Genomic DNA, 20,633 nt, shown 5'->3' on the forward strand with positions numbered 1-20,633 from the left:
GCAGCACGGTGGAGGCCTGAACCTCTCCTGTAGGCAACAGAGAATGACTGTTTAAAATAACTGTTTTCTGTTTTAAAATGTAATGTATTCCCGTGATCAAAGCTGTATTTTCAGCATCATTTCTCCAGTCTTCAGTGTCACATGATCCTAATCACCCTAATTAATCTAATATGCTGATTTGCTGCTCAAGAAACATTTCTTAATAGTATTGTTGAAAACAGTTGCTTTATATTTTTGTGTAAATCATGATACTTTTTTTCAGGAATATTTGATTTATAGAAAGTTCAAAAGAAAAGCATTTATTTAAAACATTATGTAAATGTATTTCCTTTCACTTGTCAGTGTTGGGGAAAATTCCTTAAAAAAATCATGTAATTTAAGTATGTAATTTGTTACAATATTTCATTACTCCCTAAAAGGTAACTAATTACATTACCTAGTTACTTTTAATGTAAAGTAATGTGACACGATACTTTTGTGTTACTTTGAATAAAAACAGTGAAATGCAAGCTTGGAATATTACACAAACCTGCAATAATTAAATATGTTGAATAACGCAAATATAGGCTACTTTATGTATATTTAATCTCGCTTTATCAACCACAGTCTTTGCTTCTGACCTTTGATGATGCAATGCAATTCAGCCATAAAAATGAGCAAAAATATTTTTTGTTTAATTCTTTTCATTTTTATTGCTGAAGTATTAGTGTTACTTTCTTCCCCCGCGTCCTATTCTTCTGCGACCCAGAATGACAGCACAGGTGAGAGGTTTATTTGAGCGGCGCCCTCTACTGTACAGGTGTGAATTTGCATCTTCTTCAGTCTGAGAATTCATTTAATATTCATTCATTATTCTTTCACTATTGTTGTAAAATGGCATTTACATTTGCCAACAATAGAATTTTTTTGTTGTTGTTTTTGTTATTAAAAACAAACAAATAAGCCCAGACCAGGTGATAAAAAAGTAACGCAAAAGTAATGTAATGCATTACTTTCCATAAAAAGTAACTAAGTAACGCAATTAGTTACTTACAGGGAGTAGTGGAATATTGAAACTCATTACTTTTAAAAGTATTTTTCCCAAACACTGCTTTTGATCAATGTGCCCTTGCCAAATAAAAATATATATTTTTAAGTTACACCGAGCCCAAACTTTTGAACAGTAGTGTATAAGATTGTGTAGTGTAACAAGCTTGTCTATAGCACTGCTGAAAGAGAAGGTCTCACCTTTGCCAGTAGTGTCACATGCTTCAAAAGTAATGTTCAGGAGCTCTTCCTCTGAAAAGCCATTTGTTTCATCACACAGAGCACTCTCTGATGGAAAATCTAAAGTAATGAGAAGTCACAGGTAAGATGACTGTAATTAAGAGAAGACTTAACGAAATGCTAGTAAAGCATCAGATCACCTTCACAGCTCTCGAGCATATGGCAGCGCTCCAGTGAATATGTCCCGGAGTCAACGGAAAGGCTTGGGACGCTGGATGCATGACTCTGTGACACGGGCCTGAAAGAGGAGAGATGGGACACAACGTCTTCTTCTAAAGACCCCTGTTGTCCATTCGGCTTCTCTGAAGCCATAGCCTCTGACAACCAGAGAAAAGACACTCTTCTGGTACTGTTACACAAATCATATCTGCAATACCAAGAAACATACATTTTCCAGAACTAGTCAATATTAACTCATGTGTTCTTCCATAGTTTTACTGAAATATAGACAGACAACAACTGAGACATCAGAAATAATAGAATGATGAATATGTATACTCATATAATGCACTGGAAAATGACATACCTTTTTAGCTGAATGTAATCCTTTTAGAACACACAAGAATGACATTTTCAAAACAGCATGGCTGATCTGTGTACAGTCAAACATCACTGCCGTGTGTGTGAAACATCCGTGTTGCTTGTAAATCTCAAAGCAACAGCTGATCTTTAGAGAGCCTTGGCCTCTTTTCATCATAGACACACACTGACACACATCAAAACCAGATGACATGCTATACCTCCCCCAAACACCCTCCATTCACCGCCCGTGTGCCTCTAGCAGGACTGAACAATGTTGTAGTGGACCATTTCATTAACATTCGGCAGTTTTCCATATCAAATGATTCAAGGCCAGCACTCATCACTATCAGCACCACCCACTCATTGTCCTTGTCCATTTCTTCAAACATATCCAACCTCCAACGCATCTCTCAGTCAGAAAATATCATTTCTAAATATAATAACAACAACAACATTATTGTTTATCTATATAATATTATATTATATTTTTAGATATCACTATTATCATATTTATGTATATATATATATATTATATATACTATAGCAGTAGTACTACTAGTAATATTACAATTTTAGATGTAATTATACGATTATAATATTGTATATTTTGTTGTGGTTATTATTATTTATCTATATAATATATTAATATTTATATATATACATTATCTTTTCATTGTATATTTCTTAGTATTATTTATCTATTTCATATTATATAATAATTTTAGATATAATTATGCATTAGAATTTAATTGTATATTTATTATTGGTATAGTAGCAGCAGCAGCAGCAGTAATACTACTAGTAATATTATATATAATATTATAATTTTAGAATAATAATTATACTATTATATATTTTGTTGCGGTTATTATAATTTTTCTATATAAAATTATATTACAATTTATATATAATTATACATGATCATTTCATTGAATATTATTATTAGCAGTATGTCTACTAGTCATATTATATATAATATTATAATTTTAGATGTAATTATATTATTATCACATCGTTGTATATTTGTTATTAGTATTATTATCATCATTATTATTATTATTATCTGTGTAACTAACATGCTATACTAAACTCAACTATTTTAAAAACTATTTTTAACAGCATTTACTTCCTTAACTTTGGCTTATGTTTGTATTTTTTAATCATTTGTCACAGCGCAGGATGACTAAAAAAAGAAAAAGAACTAGTAAAGACAGAAAGGTCACTAAAATGTTGTCGATTTAAAGATGGACGAGTCGAGCGCATGTATGAGGAGTTTCTGAGGACTTTTATTTTGAAGCGTCTGACCGCTAACCCGGAAGTGTAGTGTAGTTTGTTGTTCAGGTTCAGTTGGTGTGTGTGTGTGTGTGTGTGTGTGTGAGAGAGAGGCTGCTGTTGCATCTCCGATCACTGTTGGATACGAACAAGTACAAACCGAAACCTGCAATATTGGGTTTTAGGCTCGAGTCGCAACTATGTCTCGGGGATCTATTGAAATCCCTCTGCGGGACACAGATGAGGTTTGGACTCGTTTTGTTACTGTGTGGTGCTGAGTGTATTTTTATTACAGATCTATGAATAGCTATCATCTGCTAACATGCTATCATTTACGCGCTTTTGATAAGTGTACATAAACTAACAAAGGCGAATGACAGAAGTACTTCCGCGAGACTTGGGCTACTCGGTCATAATTATACAATACTTATGCAATGATGTAAAATACTAAATACTTTAGTTTATGGTTCTGCCAACAAACATTATCCAATCATATTTTAAGCCTTTCCTATTGAAGTTTATGTCTATATGATATATTTTGTGCTATTTAATTTGTATTTATTTAGAACTAAGCAATATATATATATATGTATAGTACATATAATGTAAACAAATATGCCAGGGGTATTTACAACAACAACAACAACATTTGTAATTGTACAACTGAACAACATAGTTCGTAAGTTGTTATGTTTATATACTGTTTCCAAATGCGTTTTAATGTAAAATTTTAAATCGTTCAAACGTTGACATTTTTTCCATTACATTTTACCTCAATAACGCACAATTATAATAATTAAATTAAATATAAATACTAGATTTACAATCTACATTACAATCTTCACTTCTTTTTGTAAATAAATGTTTTAATTCTCTCTAAAAAATTGTTCAATAAGTAAGTGACTAATAGGCGTTTTTACAACAAAAAAAAAAAAAAATATTTATTATATGATTATATATTTTATATATTATTATTTATATATTATATATTATTATTTATATATATAATTTATATATTATTATATGATTATATATTTTTTTATATGATCATTTAAGATAATAATTATATTATTGTCATATCATTGTATATTTGTCATCATTATTATTATTAATTTGTCATGCTGTGTAACATGCTCAGGGAATTTTTTTTTTTTACCAAAAAACATGATTTTATTATATTATATATTTTTTTATTATTGTATTATTTATTGGACTCGTGCTGCACATGTTGCACTTAACCATATTTTTCTTTTTTGAAATGATTTCAGTCATATTTCGAGCAATTCAAAACCATTACGACGAACAGTGCACATCTGAAGGAAATAATCCAATATTTATCGGCTCTAATATATCGGCCAAATTTTCTCATCAGGCCAATAACATTAAAAATGAACATGTATCGGCCGATACCGATATGGTGGCCGATATATGAGTTCATATATGTTTTTTCTTTCTCAGGTCATCGAGCTTGACTTCGACCAGCTTCCAGAAGGAGATGAAGTCATCAGTATTCTCAAACAGGAGCACACACAGCTCCACATATGGATTGCCCTCGCTGTAAGTGACAAGCTTGTGTATGAGGACTTCATTAGGGTTTTCTGGTGCGCAGAAATCTCACGACTATTGCTTTTTTCAGTTGGAGTACTACAAACAAGGCAAGACGGAGGATTTTGTCAAGCTTCTGGAGGCGGCACGCATTGATGGAAACCTCGATTACAGAGACCACGAGAAGGACCAGATGACGTGTTTGGACACACTCGCTGCTTATTATGTCCAACAGGCTCGAAAGGAGAAGAACAAGGATGCAAAGAAGGACCTCATCAACCAGTCCACTCTTCTGTACACCATGGCAGACAAGATCATCATGTACGATCAGGTAAATCAGGGTTCCAGTGTTCATAGTCATATTGTAGAAATCGCTGTTATTTTTTTATTACTATATTACGATATTTCTCATTTCCACAGAGCCATCTGCTGGGAAGAGCTTGCTTTTGTCTCCTGGAAGGAGATAAGATGGATCAAGCAGACGCTCAGTTCCAGTTTGTTCTTAACCAGTCGACAAACAACATCCCTGCACTCCTGGGTAAAAGTCACATGATCATTATATACTTAAAAGTCTGATTTAAAGCCAACATGAAATCAAAATCCACCTTGCTTACCTTTAATATTTCTTAAATCCAGTTTGATTTGATTTAACGTTATAAATTATAATTTTAAGAGGTCTTAGATTATATGTTAAATGTGGGGACAATAAAATATGATATCGCCTAATGTGATTATTAAACTTTATAGTATATGAGCTCATTGAATTAAATAAATGTCAAAAATTCAAAACACAGTGCTCTTGTAATAATAATTAAGTAATTGTGATAATTAAGATTTTTTGTAATGTATTTGAAAGAAGTCTCTTCAGCTCACCAAGGCTGCATTTTTTAAAATCAAAAATACAGTAAAAATATTGTAATATTGTGAAATATCATTACAACTTAAAACAGAGACCTTAAGAAACATTTCTTATTATTATTATTGAAAACAGTTGGGCTGCTTAATGTGTAATTTTTTCTGGATACTTTGATGAATAGAAAGTTCAAAAGAAAGCCATTTATTTTAAATATAATCTTTTTTTTTTTTTTTCTTTTTTTTTACTTACCCCAAAGTTTTAAATTGGGGTTTCCACAAAAATATTACGCAGCAAAAACTGTTTTAAACACTGATAATAATAAGAAATCAAATCAGCATATTTGAATGATTTCTGAAGGATCATGTGACTCTGAAGACTGGAGTAATGATGCTGAAAATACAGCATTGCATCACAGGAATAAATTACATTTCCAAATTATTAAAATGGAAAATAGTTCTGTTAAATTGTAATAATATTTCACAATATTACTGTTTTTACTGTACTTTTGATTAAATATATGCAGTTTTGGTGAGAATGAGAGACCCAAACTTTTGACTGATAGTGTACATGATTTATTTTGAGATATTTTTAGGTTTGTTTTGTACACAAATACTGTATTAATTTTATTTGTGAAGGTCTTAAAAAGTATGATATCCTGTAATACATGTTCCTGGTCTTTATGTGCAGTTATCAGTCCACATTAGTCACATTATTATGTAAGCGTAATAGGGAAGTTAAATTGGATGTGAATGCTGTTTCATGGTTATTGATAGATATTGTCTTGTTATGAATGATAATTTATGTTTATGTCCTTCAACAGGTAAGGCGTGTATCTCCTTCAACAAAAAGGATTACAGGGGAGCTCTGGCCTACTACAAGAAAGCTCTTCGCACTAACCCTGGCTGTCCAGGTGAGTTTGCCAGATGTTGAAAATACTGTTATCCTTTACTTGTTGACCTGATCATAGGATAGGTTTAGATGCTGTCCGTCCTCTGTTGGCCGCTCTCTCTCGGTTTGCAGAGCCGGTGAGCGGAATCAATAGCATGATCATATTCTGTGATGCTAGTCAATGTGAGGAGACATAATAAGCTTAAAGGGTTATTTCACCCAAAAATGAAAATTCTGTCAGTAATTACTCACCCTCATGTTGTTCCAACCCCGTAAGACTTTCGTTCATCTTCGAAACACAAATTAAGATATTTTTGATTAAATCTGAGAGCTGGATCACTCCTCCATAGGCTTCTCTATAATTGAAACTTGCCGGCCCAGAAAGTTAGTAAAGACAATGTTTAAAATAGTCCAAGCGACTACAGTGGCTCAACCTTAAGTTTATCAAGCGACGAGAATACTTTTTGTGTGAAAAATAAACAAAAATAATGACTTTATTCAACTCTTCATTTTCTTCTGTGTGGGCCTCTGAGTGAGTTCACGTTGTGTAACAGCGCAGCGCTTCTGGGTTGTACGTCAGAACGTAGGCTCACTATTGGCCAGCATCACACACATGACCAGCGTCGGCCAATAGTGAGCCTACGTCCTATGGTTGAGCCACTGTAGTCACTTGGACTATTTTAAACATTGTCTTTACTAACTTTCTGGGCCGGCAAGTTTCAATTGCATAGAAGCCTATGGAGGAGTGAGACAGCTTTCAGATTTAATCAAAAATATCTTCATTTGTGAAAAGCATCCGAAGATGAACGAAAGTCTTACGGGGTTGGAATAACATGAGGGAGAGTAATTACTGACAGAATTTTCATTTTTGGGTGAACTAACCCTATAACTATTAAAATAAATGAATATTTTGTTTTTGACAGCTCTATTAGCGACCGTACTATCGTATGTTTGTTTAAAAGTGCCGGTCAGCAGGTTAACCTTTTATCTGGTCAAGACTGACAGAGCTCATTTCTGTGTGATTGTCTTATTGCAGCTGAGGTGAGACTAGGCATGGGCCACTGCTTTGTCAAGCTCAGCAAACTAGAGAAAGCTCGCTTGGCTTTTGGGCGAGCTCTGGAGCTCAACTCCAAATGTGTGGGAGCATTGGTGGGTTTGGCTGTGCTGGAGCTCAACAATAAAGAGGCCGACTCCATCAAGAACGGTGTGCAGCTGCTTTCCAGAGCCTACACCATTGACCCCAGCAACCCTATGGTGCTCAATCACCTCGCCAATCATTTCTTCTTCAAAAAGGTAAAGCTAGGTCCCTCTTGAGATCTACAGTGTAGAAGTGGAGATCTTGTACTTTATATGTTCTTTGTGGTTTTCAGGACTACAGCAAAGTGCAGCATCTGGCTCTTCATGCGTTTCACAACACAGAGGTGGAGGCTATGCAAGCTGAGAGCTGCTATCAGTTAGCTCGCTCCTTCCATGTCCAGGTAAGAAAGGGACTTAATTCATGTGTGTGTGTGTGTGTGTGTGTGTATATATATATACTGTATATATATATATATATATATACTTTATATTTATTTTAATCAATATTTCATAAATTAGAAATAAATTAGAAAACAAATCTTTAAAATAAACATGCTTATACTTAAGATGGCAACTTCTTGAATCTGCAATCCTATTACAGTATTTTTCACAAATAAAGTAATTGTTAAAAAATATATGAATATGTGAATAAAAAGGAAGTAAACACTGTAACAGGGCACTCAGTAATCTGGTAATTTTGTGCAGACTGGTAATCATATTTTTTCAAATAAAGACAAGGTAACGCTAATTTTACATTCAGCGCCGTCAAAATAAAAGTCCCGCTTCCAACACATCGGCCAATCAGAAAAACGTATTGGCCGATGCCTATATTTTAAAAATGCCAAATATCGCCCGATATACTGGCCTTGGCGATATATCAGTCGTCCACTAAATATAACGCATATTTTGAATTTGACTTTTATTTTATATATTTTTTATATTATAGTTTTAGTAATTTTGTTAATTGCTTTTATTGAATTTATAAGGGTTTTATAGCTTTTAATTAATGTTTATCTCAATTGTAGTAATAGTAATACTTGAAATTAATTTATTTCAGGTAGTTGTCAAAGCAACATTTCTAATTTTAATGCTTACATTTTTCATCTAATATTTATATTTAATCTTATTTTATTTCAGCTCAATTTCAGTTTCCAAAACAGATTTTTAGTAGTTTGTTTTAGTTAACAATAACAACGCTGATGCCAAAAGGATGATCAGGAGTGTTGAGGTCTGGGATCACTTCTATTGAACGGTCATTATTTTGCACTATTAACTAACTGTATATTATCTCACCTTTAACATGGCTATATAGTAAATAAATAAATAGGCATGACAAGATAGATAGATAGATAGATAGATAGATAGATAGATAGATAGATAGAGTTTTAGACAAACTTAAGTATCAAGTGTAATATTCATTTGAAATTTACTTTCAAATATTTGAAGACTGATAATGTGGACCGAAGCCAAACATGAATTGACCTGGGCTGCGTTTCCCAAAAGCATCTTAAGCCTAAGTTAATCGTAGAGACCATTGGTAATAAACTTGCACACATCTTTGCTTTTAGGAGGACTACGACCAAGCCTTCCAGTACTACTATCAGGCCACTCAGTTTGCTTCATCTACTTTTGTACTGCCCTTCTTTGGCCTGGGCCAGATGTATGTGTATCGTAGAGACAAGGAGAATGCTGCACAGTGCTTTGAAAAGGTCCTGAAGGCATATCCCAACAATTATGAAACCATGAAAATCCTTGGGTCACTTTATGCCACATCGGATGACCAGGAGAAGAGAGACATTGCTAAAGTATGACATTACATATCAAAAACTGAATTACAAAAAAAATGCTTTTCTCAGAGATTATAAGTCTGTTTTTTTTTTACTTGCAGGAACATCTGAAAAAAGTCACAGTACAATATTCCGATGATGTGGAAGCCTGGATTGAGCTCGCCCAAATTTTGGAACAAACAGACATTCAGGTAACAGAGCTATTTCTATATGCGCCTGTGTTTTGACTCATGTAACATACACCTCTCTCACTGTGAATCGCCCATCTTTCCTGCAGGGTGCTCTATCCGCATATGGCACTGCCACTCGCATCCTTCAAGAGAAGGTCCAGGCTGATGTTCCCCCTGAGATCCTCAATAATTTGGGGGCTTTACACTTCAGATTGGGAAACCTCGGCGAGGCCAAGGTAAAAATAAATTTTTGGCTCAAATTAAAGGTGAAGTGTGTTGTTTCTGCGACACTAGTGGCACTTAGCGGAGTTACAAAAATAAAACATATTTTCCAGCAACCTTGCAAACACCCCTTTCATGTGTCACGCCTCTCCATACTCAAAACATCACAAATAGCCTTTTAGTGTTTTTTGCTAGTTTCAGTCTGACGCAGTTATCATTTTCACGTCCTGCGTGAATAACAAATGCATTTGGGCCCATTTGTGCGCCCATGCAGGGCCCATGCGCTGATCTGAAAACAATGTGTTCTGGCGCATTGTTGGCGCGTTGCTATTTTGAGGCAACAGAAATAGACTGCGCCATTGGCCAACTGAAACCTGCTCTAAAGTCAATTTCGCTATTTTTTTATTTATTATTTTTTTATTTAAAGAGCGCGTTAGTAATGTGCGCCTATAGGCGGGTCCACAACGCGCATACACTCTGCTTATTAAACACACAGGGACGCACAGCAGCACACAAACATGCCAAATATTTAAAATAAAAGGATTACAATGTAAAAGATTATTATTGTGTACATAAAGATATGGTGGAATCCGGCTTGTCTGTTTGCGCTCTGGAGACGCGTTCTGTCTTTCCACTATCAAATTCTGTCATGTAAATAGTAAATCTGCCATGGTGCGAGCGCAACTGGCATTTAAAGGGAATGGGAGATGAGACTCTGATTGGTTTAACGCAAGTAAATCCCAAAACACACCCATTACTCATTAAGAGAATAGGGTCAACCCTTTTAGACCATGCGCCGCGTGCGCCGACCATTTTCCCCATCGTTAAACTAGCAAAAGTGGATTCGGACACGCCCTAAGTGAACTTGCGCCCTGCGCTTTAGACCATGTGCTTAGATCATTAAAATAGGGCCCTAGGAATACTTTTAGCTGTGTTGTACGTGTATAAGAAATCTTTTACGCTCCGTTTCCGAACAGTTAAAGTGACAAATAAATGCATACTCCGAGAGCGCTCCACATGACATGTTTAATTACACCATCAGGATGCTCAAAATTGGGTGAATGCACATTTTAAACATCTTATTGTACATGTAAGTTAATCGCCGTTCTGAACTAATGCTAACTAACTATAGCTCACACATCCGCACACAGAATCATTAGCGTCAACAATCATTGTCAACACTGTTCTGTGATTTATCAGTAAAATAGCTTAGAAACTGAAAGGTTCGAGCATATATTTCTTAGTAACTAAAACCCACAGCTTCACTATTAGTAGAGAGACGCTGCCAGGAAGAACGAATTCACACGCAATCGCTCTCTCAATAATGCATTCATATAAATGTAATCTTTACGGTGCTACTTCCTGTATCTGATTTAGAATGAGCAGAAATCTGTTTCTGTCTACACTGGGCACATCAAAGTAAACATTACGAACTGTACAATTGTCTTTCTCAATGGGTGCATGATGATGTTGTATGGTATTGAAGTGTCCATTGTAGCGCGTTGCATCTCAATGCCCCGTTCACTTTGACCCGTCTAATCTTTGAAGGTTGAATTTTGTCTTGCATTTCTTAAACCGAAGCTAAATTTATTTTCCCATGTAACTCATCAGTCATGGTCCCTCATTAGCTAAATGCCTTCTGGCTCCGCCTACTACACTAGCCACGCCTCCAAACTCTTGCTATAGGTTGAGCTGGAAAGAGATTGTCCGTTCAGATCTGTCAATCTCAATGTTTTGATGGTGCCTGGGAGGCTCAATGTGTATACATTTTAGGGAGATAAACCTATGAATAGCATACTAACAGTAGTCAATGAACAATAAACTGAATTGAGGGAATGTATTTAACATCTTACGTACTTCACCTTTAAATGAATGTTCTGGTTCTGCTGTTGATTACCTCCGCAATTACATTTGACTTGGAAATTATTGGAATGGAATGTCTTGGACAATTTGTTTGTGGAAAAAAAGCATCAGGAATGCCTTAAATAAGTCAGTCACATCTCAATTTCTTTGTAGAAATACTTCCTGGCTTCTTTGGAGAGGGCAAAAGCTGAGGGCGAGCATGATGAGCACTACTACAACGCCATCTCTGTCACAACCTCCTATAACCTGGCCAGACTCTATGAAGCCATGTGCGAGTTTCACGAGGCTGAGAAACTCTACAAGAACATCTTGAGAGAGCATCCCAACTATGTGGACTGTATGCATCATCACAGAGTGTTGATTTTGTGTGGCTTTTTTCAGGAAACAGTCCGCTCATTTGTCTTATTTGATTTTGTAACAGGTTACTTGCGTCTTGGAGCGATGGCACGTGACAAGGGAAATTTCTACGAAGCTTCTGACTGGTTTAAAGAAGCCCTTCAGATCAATCAGGTAGATAGTTCTTGCCGCCATACATATGCATATATTGTCATTCTTCTGGATCTGTGTTAATCTAAAAAGGCGAAAAGTAGCAAAAAAGGCCTGCAAGCAACAACAAAAAAGCAAATGCGAGAAAAACCACAGCTGTACTTAGGACCAGCAAACGTTTCAGTCACAACATGACCTTCTTCAGTGCCTAATTACAACGCTAGGTGCAAGACAAAAATCACATGGTTGCAAACGGCACATGGAAAAACCAATAATTAACAGTCATCTTTCCTTGGAATTCTGTATGGTTTGATTTTGAGATGAATTGTCTAGTATAACATTTGTAATCTCAGTTGAATATTATATTATTATAACTAATCATTATATTTATCATTTATACATCTATATATCATATATATAGACATTTATAAGCATTTGCTTTTTTGTTGTCTTTACGCACCTAGACTTTTTGTCCTTTTTTAGGTGTGCTGAGTTTTTTGGTGATTTCTTCAGATCTGTATTAATAAAATGTGTTTTGTAGGACCACCCTGATGCCTGGTCGCTGATTGGTAACCTGCACTTGGCCAAACAGGAGTGGGGACCCGGCCAGAAGAAGTTTGAACGCATCCTTAAACAGCCCTCAACTCAGAACGACACCTACTCTATGCTGGCGCTGGGAAACGTGTGGCTTCAGACGCTGCATCAGCCCACTAGAGACAGAGAAAAGGTGCCTTGCATTATTTAGTTGACAAACCATCATGTGTATCCTGAATTTGTTTTATTTACTCTTTTTTTTTTTTTTTTTTTTTTACAGGAAAAACGGCACCAGGATCGAGCTTTGGCGATTTACAAACAAGTTCTGAGGAATGATGCCAAAAATCTATATGCTGCCAATGGAATAGGTGCTTTATCTGCTTTTTAATTAGCCTTCCCAGGCTAGACCCGTAACTAGCAGTATAAACTTAGGCCGTTTACACCTGGTATTAAAGGATTAGTTCACTTTCAAAAATATTTTTGCTGATAATTTACTCCCCCCGATGTCATCCAAGATATCCATGGCTTTCTTTCTTCAGTCGAAAAGAAATCAAGGTTTTTGAGGAAAACAATTTTTCTACACAATGGACTTCAATGGCAACCAACTATACCAATGTTCAAAGAAGGTTCAAATGTCCGTCTCAATGCAGCTTCAAAGTCTCGACACGACCCCAGTCGAGAAATAAGGGTCTTATCTAGCGAAGCGATCGGTCATTTTCTGTGTGTCATCTCATTTTCTCCTCCAACTTCAAAATCGTCCGACATCTTTGTTTTAATTTATTATAATTTTTATTTTTTTCGTGACCTTTCCTAAGTGATGACGTAATACGTGGCACATCTCAGAGATGGTACAAGACGGGCATTTGTGGTAAAAAAATAAATAAAATATATATATATATATATATATATATATTTTTTTTTATTTAGAAAATGACAGATTGTTTCGCTAGATAAGACCCTTATTTCTCGACTGGGGTCGTGTCGAGACTTTGAAGCTGCATTGAGACGGACATTTGAACCTTGGTATAGTTGGTTGCCATTGAAGTCCATTCTGTGTAGAGAAATCCTGGAATGTTTTCCTCAAAAACCTTAATTTCTTTTCGACTGAAGAAAGAAAGACATGGATATCTTGGATGACATCGGGGTGAGTAAATTATCAGCAATACATTTTTTGAAAGTGAATTAATCCTTTAAGATGCGTTTTGGTCCATCGGGTCACAAGTGTACGACGCTAAATATGGGTCTAAAACAATTTGAGCATTTGGAAATACATTTGACCGGATTGCTTTCGTGGTGTAGACGTGGTTAAAGTGGACTTGTTTACCCATCGCTTTGCTTCAGCTCATCGTGAGCATGTTTCTGCTGTGTGACGCAGGGGCTGTGTTGGCACATAAGGGTTATTTCCGAGAGGCACGGGATGTCTTTGCCCAGGTCAGAGAGGCCACAGCAGAGATCAGTGATGTCTGGCTGAATCTCGCACACATCTATGTGGAGCAGAAGCAGTACATCAGTGCTGTGCAGATGGTGAGAGAACAAACTGAAGGAAAACTCCTCTGAACGGGAAGGGTTTCGCTGCGGATCTGTACTCACCGCCTGTTTTTCTCTTCAGTATGAAAACTGCTTGAAGAAATTCTACAAATATCAGAACACAGAGGTGTTGCTGTACCTGGCCCGAGCGCTCTTCAAATGTGGCAAGCTGCAGGAGTGCAAACAGACTCTTCTCAGGGTGGGGAAATCTTCATGCAACTTGGCATTTTCTTTTCTCTACTGCAGGGTTTCCCAAACTGGATTTCACAAGTTTATGAAAAGCAAATAATTCAATTATAAAAATGTAAAATTACAAAAAAAACTCATTTTAAAATGAAAACAATCAAAATAAAAAAGCTAAATAAAATTGTTTACCTGCATGTCAGGTGACCATTAACCAACTTCAGAGAACTGTGAACATGCAAATTTTGGTGAATTATTGAAATAGTTTAAAAGTAAGTATTTTGGGTTTGAGCGGTTTGGCTAAGAATTTATTTTTTGGGGGAATCTCTGCTTTATTACAGTGACTCTAGGTTGTATTTGTCTTGTATTATAAATCAGGCTGCCTCATATATATTATTAAGCTGAATAAGATTATATTGTTATTTAATATGTTGAATAATTCAGTACATAGTATTGAACAATTAATTTGACGTGTTGCATGTTAAATGGATAGTTCACCCAAACATGAAAATTAGCCCATGATTTACTCACCCTCAAGTCATCCTAGGTGTATATGACTTTCTTTATTCAGACGAATACAATCGGACTTATATAAAAAAATGTCCTGGCTAATCCAAGCTTTATTATGGCAGTGAATGGCCGTTTCTGTTTTGAAGTCAATCTAAGTGTATCTATCCATGATAAAAGTGCATCTTTGTAACGTGTTAAATATGAATATTTTTCTTACACAAACTTATCGAAAAAAATGAATGTCATATACACCTAGGATGACTTGAGGGGGAGTAAATATGGGGTAATTTTCATTTTTGGGTGAACTATCCCTTTAAGTTATCTTTAAAAGGAACCCAATTCATTAAAACAATGTACATTTTGAAAAGAAAAACATTTTAAAGGTGTTTTTCATCACATTGATATGAGATTAATGCCCCCAAAATGTTTTATGACTATTTTTTATTAATATTGTATTAAGTATGAATAATTATTTAGATTGTATTATTTAAAATATTTGAATCTATTAGCAGTCCTAATTGGCAAGGCAAGTTTATTTATATAGTACATTTCATACGCTATGGCAAATCAAAGTGCTTTACAGAAAGGAATTGAAATAATCACAAAATAAAAGCAAGGAAAATTAAAACGGTTATTAAAGAAATTAAAAGATACAGTTATAAAATGAATTAAAATAGTAAAACGATGATACATAGATAAACTTCTCGTCTTTTTTTCCCATGGTGATTACTTGGTGTTCTTCCTAAGAAATCTATTGGACGTCTCCGATGGACCCGATTTTCCCCTAAAATGGGACGGGAGGATCTCGAGGAGCTCTCCTTGCATTAATTGTAAATGTTTCTGACTTGTTTTCCTCCAGGCTCGTCATGTGGCTCCCAATGACACTGTGCTGCTGTTTAACGTGGCGCTGGTTCTGCAGAGGTTGGCCACGCTGGTGCTGAAGGATGAGAAGAGTAATCTGAAGGCTGTGTTGAGTGCAGTGAAGGAGCTGGAGTTGGCTCACAGGTGTGTGTGTGTGTGTGTGTGTGTGTGTGTGTGAACTCCATGACCTGTGACGCACTACTCATAACTCTCTGTTGTTGTTCTCACAGGTACTTCAGCTACCTCAGTAAGGCTGGAGACAAAATGAGGTTTGACCTAGCGCTGGCCGCGAGCGAAGCCAGGTAAAGTTGCTTTTCACAGAGTCACAGACTTTTGTTCTGGAAGTTTCGTCTTACTGCACGATTACTCCCCAGAACTGCGGGACAAGAAAATATGTCATGCTTAATGTTTTTATATAGATATATGTATATATACATCCATCCATTGTGTGTTTCAGCCATTGTTTGTTCGTTCATTTCTTCCTTCGATCGTTCATTCGTTCCATTATTCATTCTTTCCTTCAATTGCTCGTTTCTTTGTTCCTTTCATCATTTGCTTATCTGTTCCTTCCATCCTTCCATTGTTCCTTTCTTCATCATTCATTTGTTCATTCTTTCCATCCTTCCTTCCTTCCATCCTTTGTTTATCCGTTCATCCCATCCATCCATCCTTTGTTTGTTCTTTCCTTCATTCATCATCATTCATTTCTTTGTTCTTTTCATCCATCCATCTATCCATCCATCGTTTGTTTATTCCTTCCACCCTTTGTTCATTCCATCTGTCCATCCATCCTTCCTTCCTCCTTTCTATCCATCCTTTGTTCGTTCATTCCTTCCATCCATCCATTTGTTTGTTCCTTCACAAACAGAAAGGTTGATTTTTGTAGATTTTTGAATGACTTGAGAGGGAATAAATGATGACAGAATCTCCAGCGATCTTATTAGTATAGATGTATGTTTTGTCTCTCAGGCAGTGCTCTGACTTGCTAAGCCAGGCTCAGTACCATGTGGCCCGAGCTCGTAAACAAGATGAGGAGGAGAAGGAGCATCGGGCCAAACAGGAGCTGGAGAGAGACACACTGCGGCAGCAAGTGATGAAAGAACAGGAGGAGAGGAAGAGCAGAGTGGCTGAGGAGCAGAAGAAGCTGCTCGAGCAGAGAGCCCAGTATGTGGAGAAGACCAAGAACCTGCTCACCTTCTCAGAGGGAATGAAGGATTCGGCAAAGGAGAAGAGGAAAGGAGGCAGTGGACGGGTGAGCTTTTCTGGAGAGCTGGGATCTAGTAATTAAAAACGCAAGGCCGTTATTTAATTACATGTTCATTTTTACTTTTTATTAGCGCAAAAAAGGAGGCGATTTTGATGACTTTGTCAATGATGACTCTGATGAAGACCTGCCAATGAAGAAAAAGAAGAAGAAGAAAGTTGGGAGCGGCAGTGAAGTTGAGGATGCAGGAGAGGATGGAGAGAAGAAACCCCGGAAGAAGAGGAGGAGGTAAACGTTAACGAGAGCAGATTGTGGTGGAATGCGGTGTTATTTTAGCATTGTTCATATACCTTTATAGTTTGTATTAATATTGTGAATTGGCTTTTATTTTTATACTCTCAGTATAGTTATATCACTGTAGGTTTAATTTATTTTTTTATTTCAGTTATAGTTTTAGTTCAGCATTAGTTTTGATTTATTTCATTTCTAGTTAGTAGTTTTAGTGCTTGAACTTAAACTAAACAAAATTAGAAATGCTGCCTTGGCAACTAATTGACAATCTAATTTTATTTGATCTAACAACTTATTATTAGGGGTTCAAGCACGTAGTGCTGAAACCCTATTGTAATTGTCCTGATTTGTATTCTTATTTTTTTAATAATATTATACATTTTTTTTAGTTAATGATAATAACCCAGGTGGAACATGAAGGGCGAGTTTTCGGTTTGCTCACAACATCAGTTCAGAGAATCAAAATGCAATTACAAAATATTTTTTTTAACAACGGTGGACACATTTACCCATGCTAATCAAAATTTCATGGGCAAAATCCAGTAATTTCAATAGGAATCTATATGATCAAGAGTTTTACATATGGGTGAAAAAGTGCAATAAAATATGACCAAGCTCAGAAACTTTCTTAAATCCTTAACTCTAGGTTTTGACCTTAGTTTGATTTATGTAACTGAATGATTATACATTTAAATTATAAAATCTTTTTTTTTTTTTTTTAGCAATGCTATTCTTTTGCTTCAAAAAGTGCAAAATATGATCGTGTTGAACTTGTATTTGTTAGTTTTTTTGTCATCTAATTGAATAGTTATAAATTCTATCAATTTAATTATAAATCAAATATTTTTTAATGATGTTAATAATATTAATAATGATATATTTTCTGATCCCTAGTGATTTGTAGTTAAACCCGACTCAAGCTGGGCCAGGTTGAGTTTCAGTGTGTTTGTCTTGTTGCCTCCACAGACCAGCTGGTTCAGATGATGAGGAAGGAGGCTCAAGGCCTAAAAAGCAGCGCAAACCCAGGCCAGGCAAGAGGGCCGAGAAGGTACAGATGCTCCGGTTACTGTGCAAGTGTTCCTGGGTGTAGAGATTTACATCTAATTGCATTTTTCTTTTTTTAAGTCCAAGCCAGAGCGCATGCCGCCATCTCTTAAAGGGAAGATCAAGTCCAAGGCCATCATTTCATCCTCCGATTCCTCCTCCGATGAGGATGGCCTGAAAATAGCAGAAGACAGGTAAGAGACGATCACTTGAGAAATCCACCCTGTATATTTCCTCCATGCATGCGTTTCATTTTTAAATGAGCCTGTTAACTGTCATGCATAGATCTGAACTTAAATGCTTGCATTAATTAGAGCTTCACGATTAATCGTTAAAATCCCGCTGACCCAGAGAGAGCAGTTGTCATGTATAGGCATTAAACAGCTTCACAATCACACATCTTATCAGTATCAGTATTTCTGTTACAAATATTCATATTATCACAGAAGTTTATAGGTCGGATATAAACACTGATGTCTACAGTAGCGATCAAAATAGAGTAAATCATCCTTTGAAAATAACTTTGAAATTTATCCATTACATCATTACGGCACATTACGGTGACAATAAGTAACTGTTAAAAAATGTATTTCATTGATTCAGTGAAAAAAATGCTCAATTATTCAGTAATAAAATAAGTGGAGTCATTGAATCATTCATTCAAAACTATTTAAAAAAAATAAAATAATTCAACAATAATTCAACATTTTATATAAACTGCAGCAATTAACATTTTGTCAGAACCTTTAGTAAATTGCGTTATTTTATTTAGTTGTCTGTTCATCATCTGGGGAGAATCGTGATCTCTTTGAAACAAAAAAATTGTGATTCTCATTTTATCCAGAATCGTGCAGCTTTTAGCATTTTTCAATACATATTATAAATATGAAGGAAAAACAAAACCCTAAACTTGGTTATTTATCTGACAAAATTATGTGGCAAAAAATGCAAACTACTAGCCTGGTCCTACCAGACTCTCGTACATTTCATTTGTACAAAGAGTCTGGCCACTCCCCATTGGCAAGCGTTAACTTCCTTGAAGACTGTTCAAGTTGAACCTCTGTTGAAGTTTAAAACTATTGGATCTGCCCAGAGCCACTCTGGATCTGCCATAACCAATCGCTAACGTTTGGTCGTGACGTAACCCTACAACTCAAACTAGCGCACGACCTCAGCGTCATCGTTCTCAGCCACTCCCTCTGTTCGCTGATTGGACCGGTAAGAATTGGCCGAAGAAACCCTGCGAATATACCGCAAACCCAGACGACGTACTGAAGGAAAATGAAAATTGAGCATAAGTATGTAGGAGGGCGGAGCCAGGCTAGCAAACTACAGCTAAAAAAATGCATACATTGACTACAACATAATCAGTTATTAACATTTCATTGGTTCTCTCTTGTTTTTGCATGTTTTCATCATTTCTTTGAATGACAGCCTGGTCAAAATGAAGTCAGCACAATTTGGCACGTTTCATTGCGTTGCACGTGCATATTGCAAAATGAGTTGTCCACAATACTTAAAAACACATGCAAACGTCACGGGAGCGTAACCGCGATATACACGATAGTCCAAATCGGTGTCTATGTCATTTCTTCAGTTTCAGCGCTACTTGAAGTTTATTCATTTCCTAATGTTGTGGATTGTATGTCCAGGAACGCCAGGCACAGCGGCTCGGGTTCAGACGATGACGAAAGCCACAGGAAACGCATCGCTTCTGACAGCGATTCCAACGAGGAGCGGAACCGATCCGGCAGCGAGGCCGGCAGCCCCCAGCGCTCCGCGAACTCAGACGAGGATGAGTCCGGCAGTGACCGTCCGGTGAAGAGGAGGAGAGCGCGGCAGCAATCCGAGTCCGAGCAGTCGGACAACGAGAGCAAAAAGAGCCGCTCCGAAGGCTCTGATGACGAATCCCCGGCCGGGTCTCCGGCTGGCTCTCCGGCTGGATCTCCGGCCCCGGCGTCAGAGAACGAGGGCTCTCCGCAGAGGTCCGAGAACGAATCTGAGCCCGAGGGGTCCAACAATGAAGCCTCCAACAGAGGATCTGATGACGACAGTGACTGAGATGACTGAGCGTTCGGTCGGTTGGGGAAAACCAAGCCTTTGTTCTTGTAATGTTCGGATCACAGCGTACGGAGTTATGTCATCCAGGATAATGTTTTTTTTTTTGTATGTTTTTTTTTTTTTTTTTTTTTAATGAGAACGTGTTTTCTGTTTAGTCTTTTGAGTTAGAAATGTTGAAACCTCTTTAACAGGCGTTTTTGATGAGCATTGCGGCATATATTGTGCTATCTAATCTTAAGGGACAATCACACACTGTGATTCAGAGTTGGTGTACAATATCAAATCCCTTTGAATAAAAAGTATTTTGAAAATGTTTTCTATTTTGTCTTCTTTGGAAGTATTGCAGTTTGTTTTTTTATTATTATTATAAATTTTTAGTTTTTTTACATATTCTGAATTTGTACGTAAGCCTATTTGCAACAAAAACATTCACACACACACATTTCTTTGACATATTTGTGAGG

General features: G+C 36.4%; 1 protein-coding gene across 1 annotated transcript; it reads left to right on the forward strand.

Annotated features, from left to right (window-relative positions):
• The first annotated feature begins 3,127 nt into the window (after positions 1-3,127).
• On the forward strand, positions 3,128-20,484 carry ctr9 (CTR9 homolog, Paf1/RNA polymerase II complex component). The gene is made up of 23 exons (XM_084107896.1): positions 3,128-3,305; positions 4,519-4,617; positions 4,697-4,936; positions 5,026-5,143; positions 6,282-6,371; positions 7,386-7,642; positions 7,720-7,827; positions 8,995-9,231; positions 9,315-9,404; positions 9,491-9,619; positions 11,622-11,805; positions 11,890-11,978; positions 12,496-12,681; positions 12,769-12,856; positions 13,864-14,012; positions 14,098-14,214; positions 15,568-15,713; positions 15,800-15,871; positions 16,539-16,821; positions 16,907-17,061; positions 18,031-18,112; positions 18,190-18,302; positions 19,761-20,484. The coding sequence occupies exons 1-23, from the start codon at positions 3,261-3,263 to the stop codon at positions 20,167-20,169; spliced, it is 3,486 nt and encodes a 1,161-aa protein (XP_083964022.1). The 5' UTR covers positions 3,128-3,260; the 3' UTR covers positions 20,170-20,484.
• Positions 20,485-20,633: the final 149 nt, after the last annotated feature.

The sequence above is a fragment of the Abramis brama genome (genome assembly GCF_963993115.1).
Source record: "Abramis brama genome assembly, chromosome: 3".
NCBI lineage: Eukaryota > Metazoa > Chordata > Actinopteri > Cypriniformes > Leuciscidae > Abramis > Abramis brama.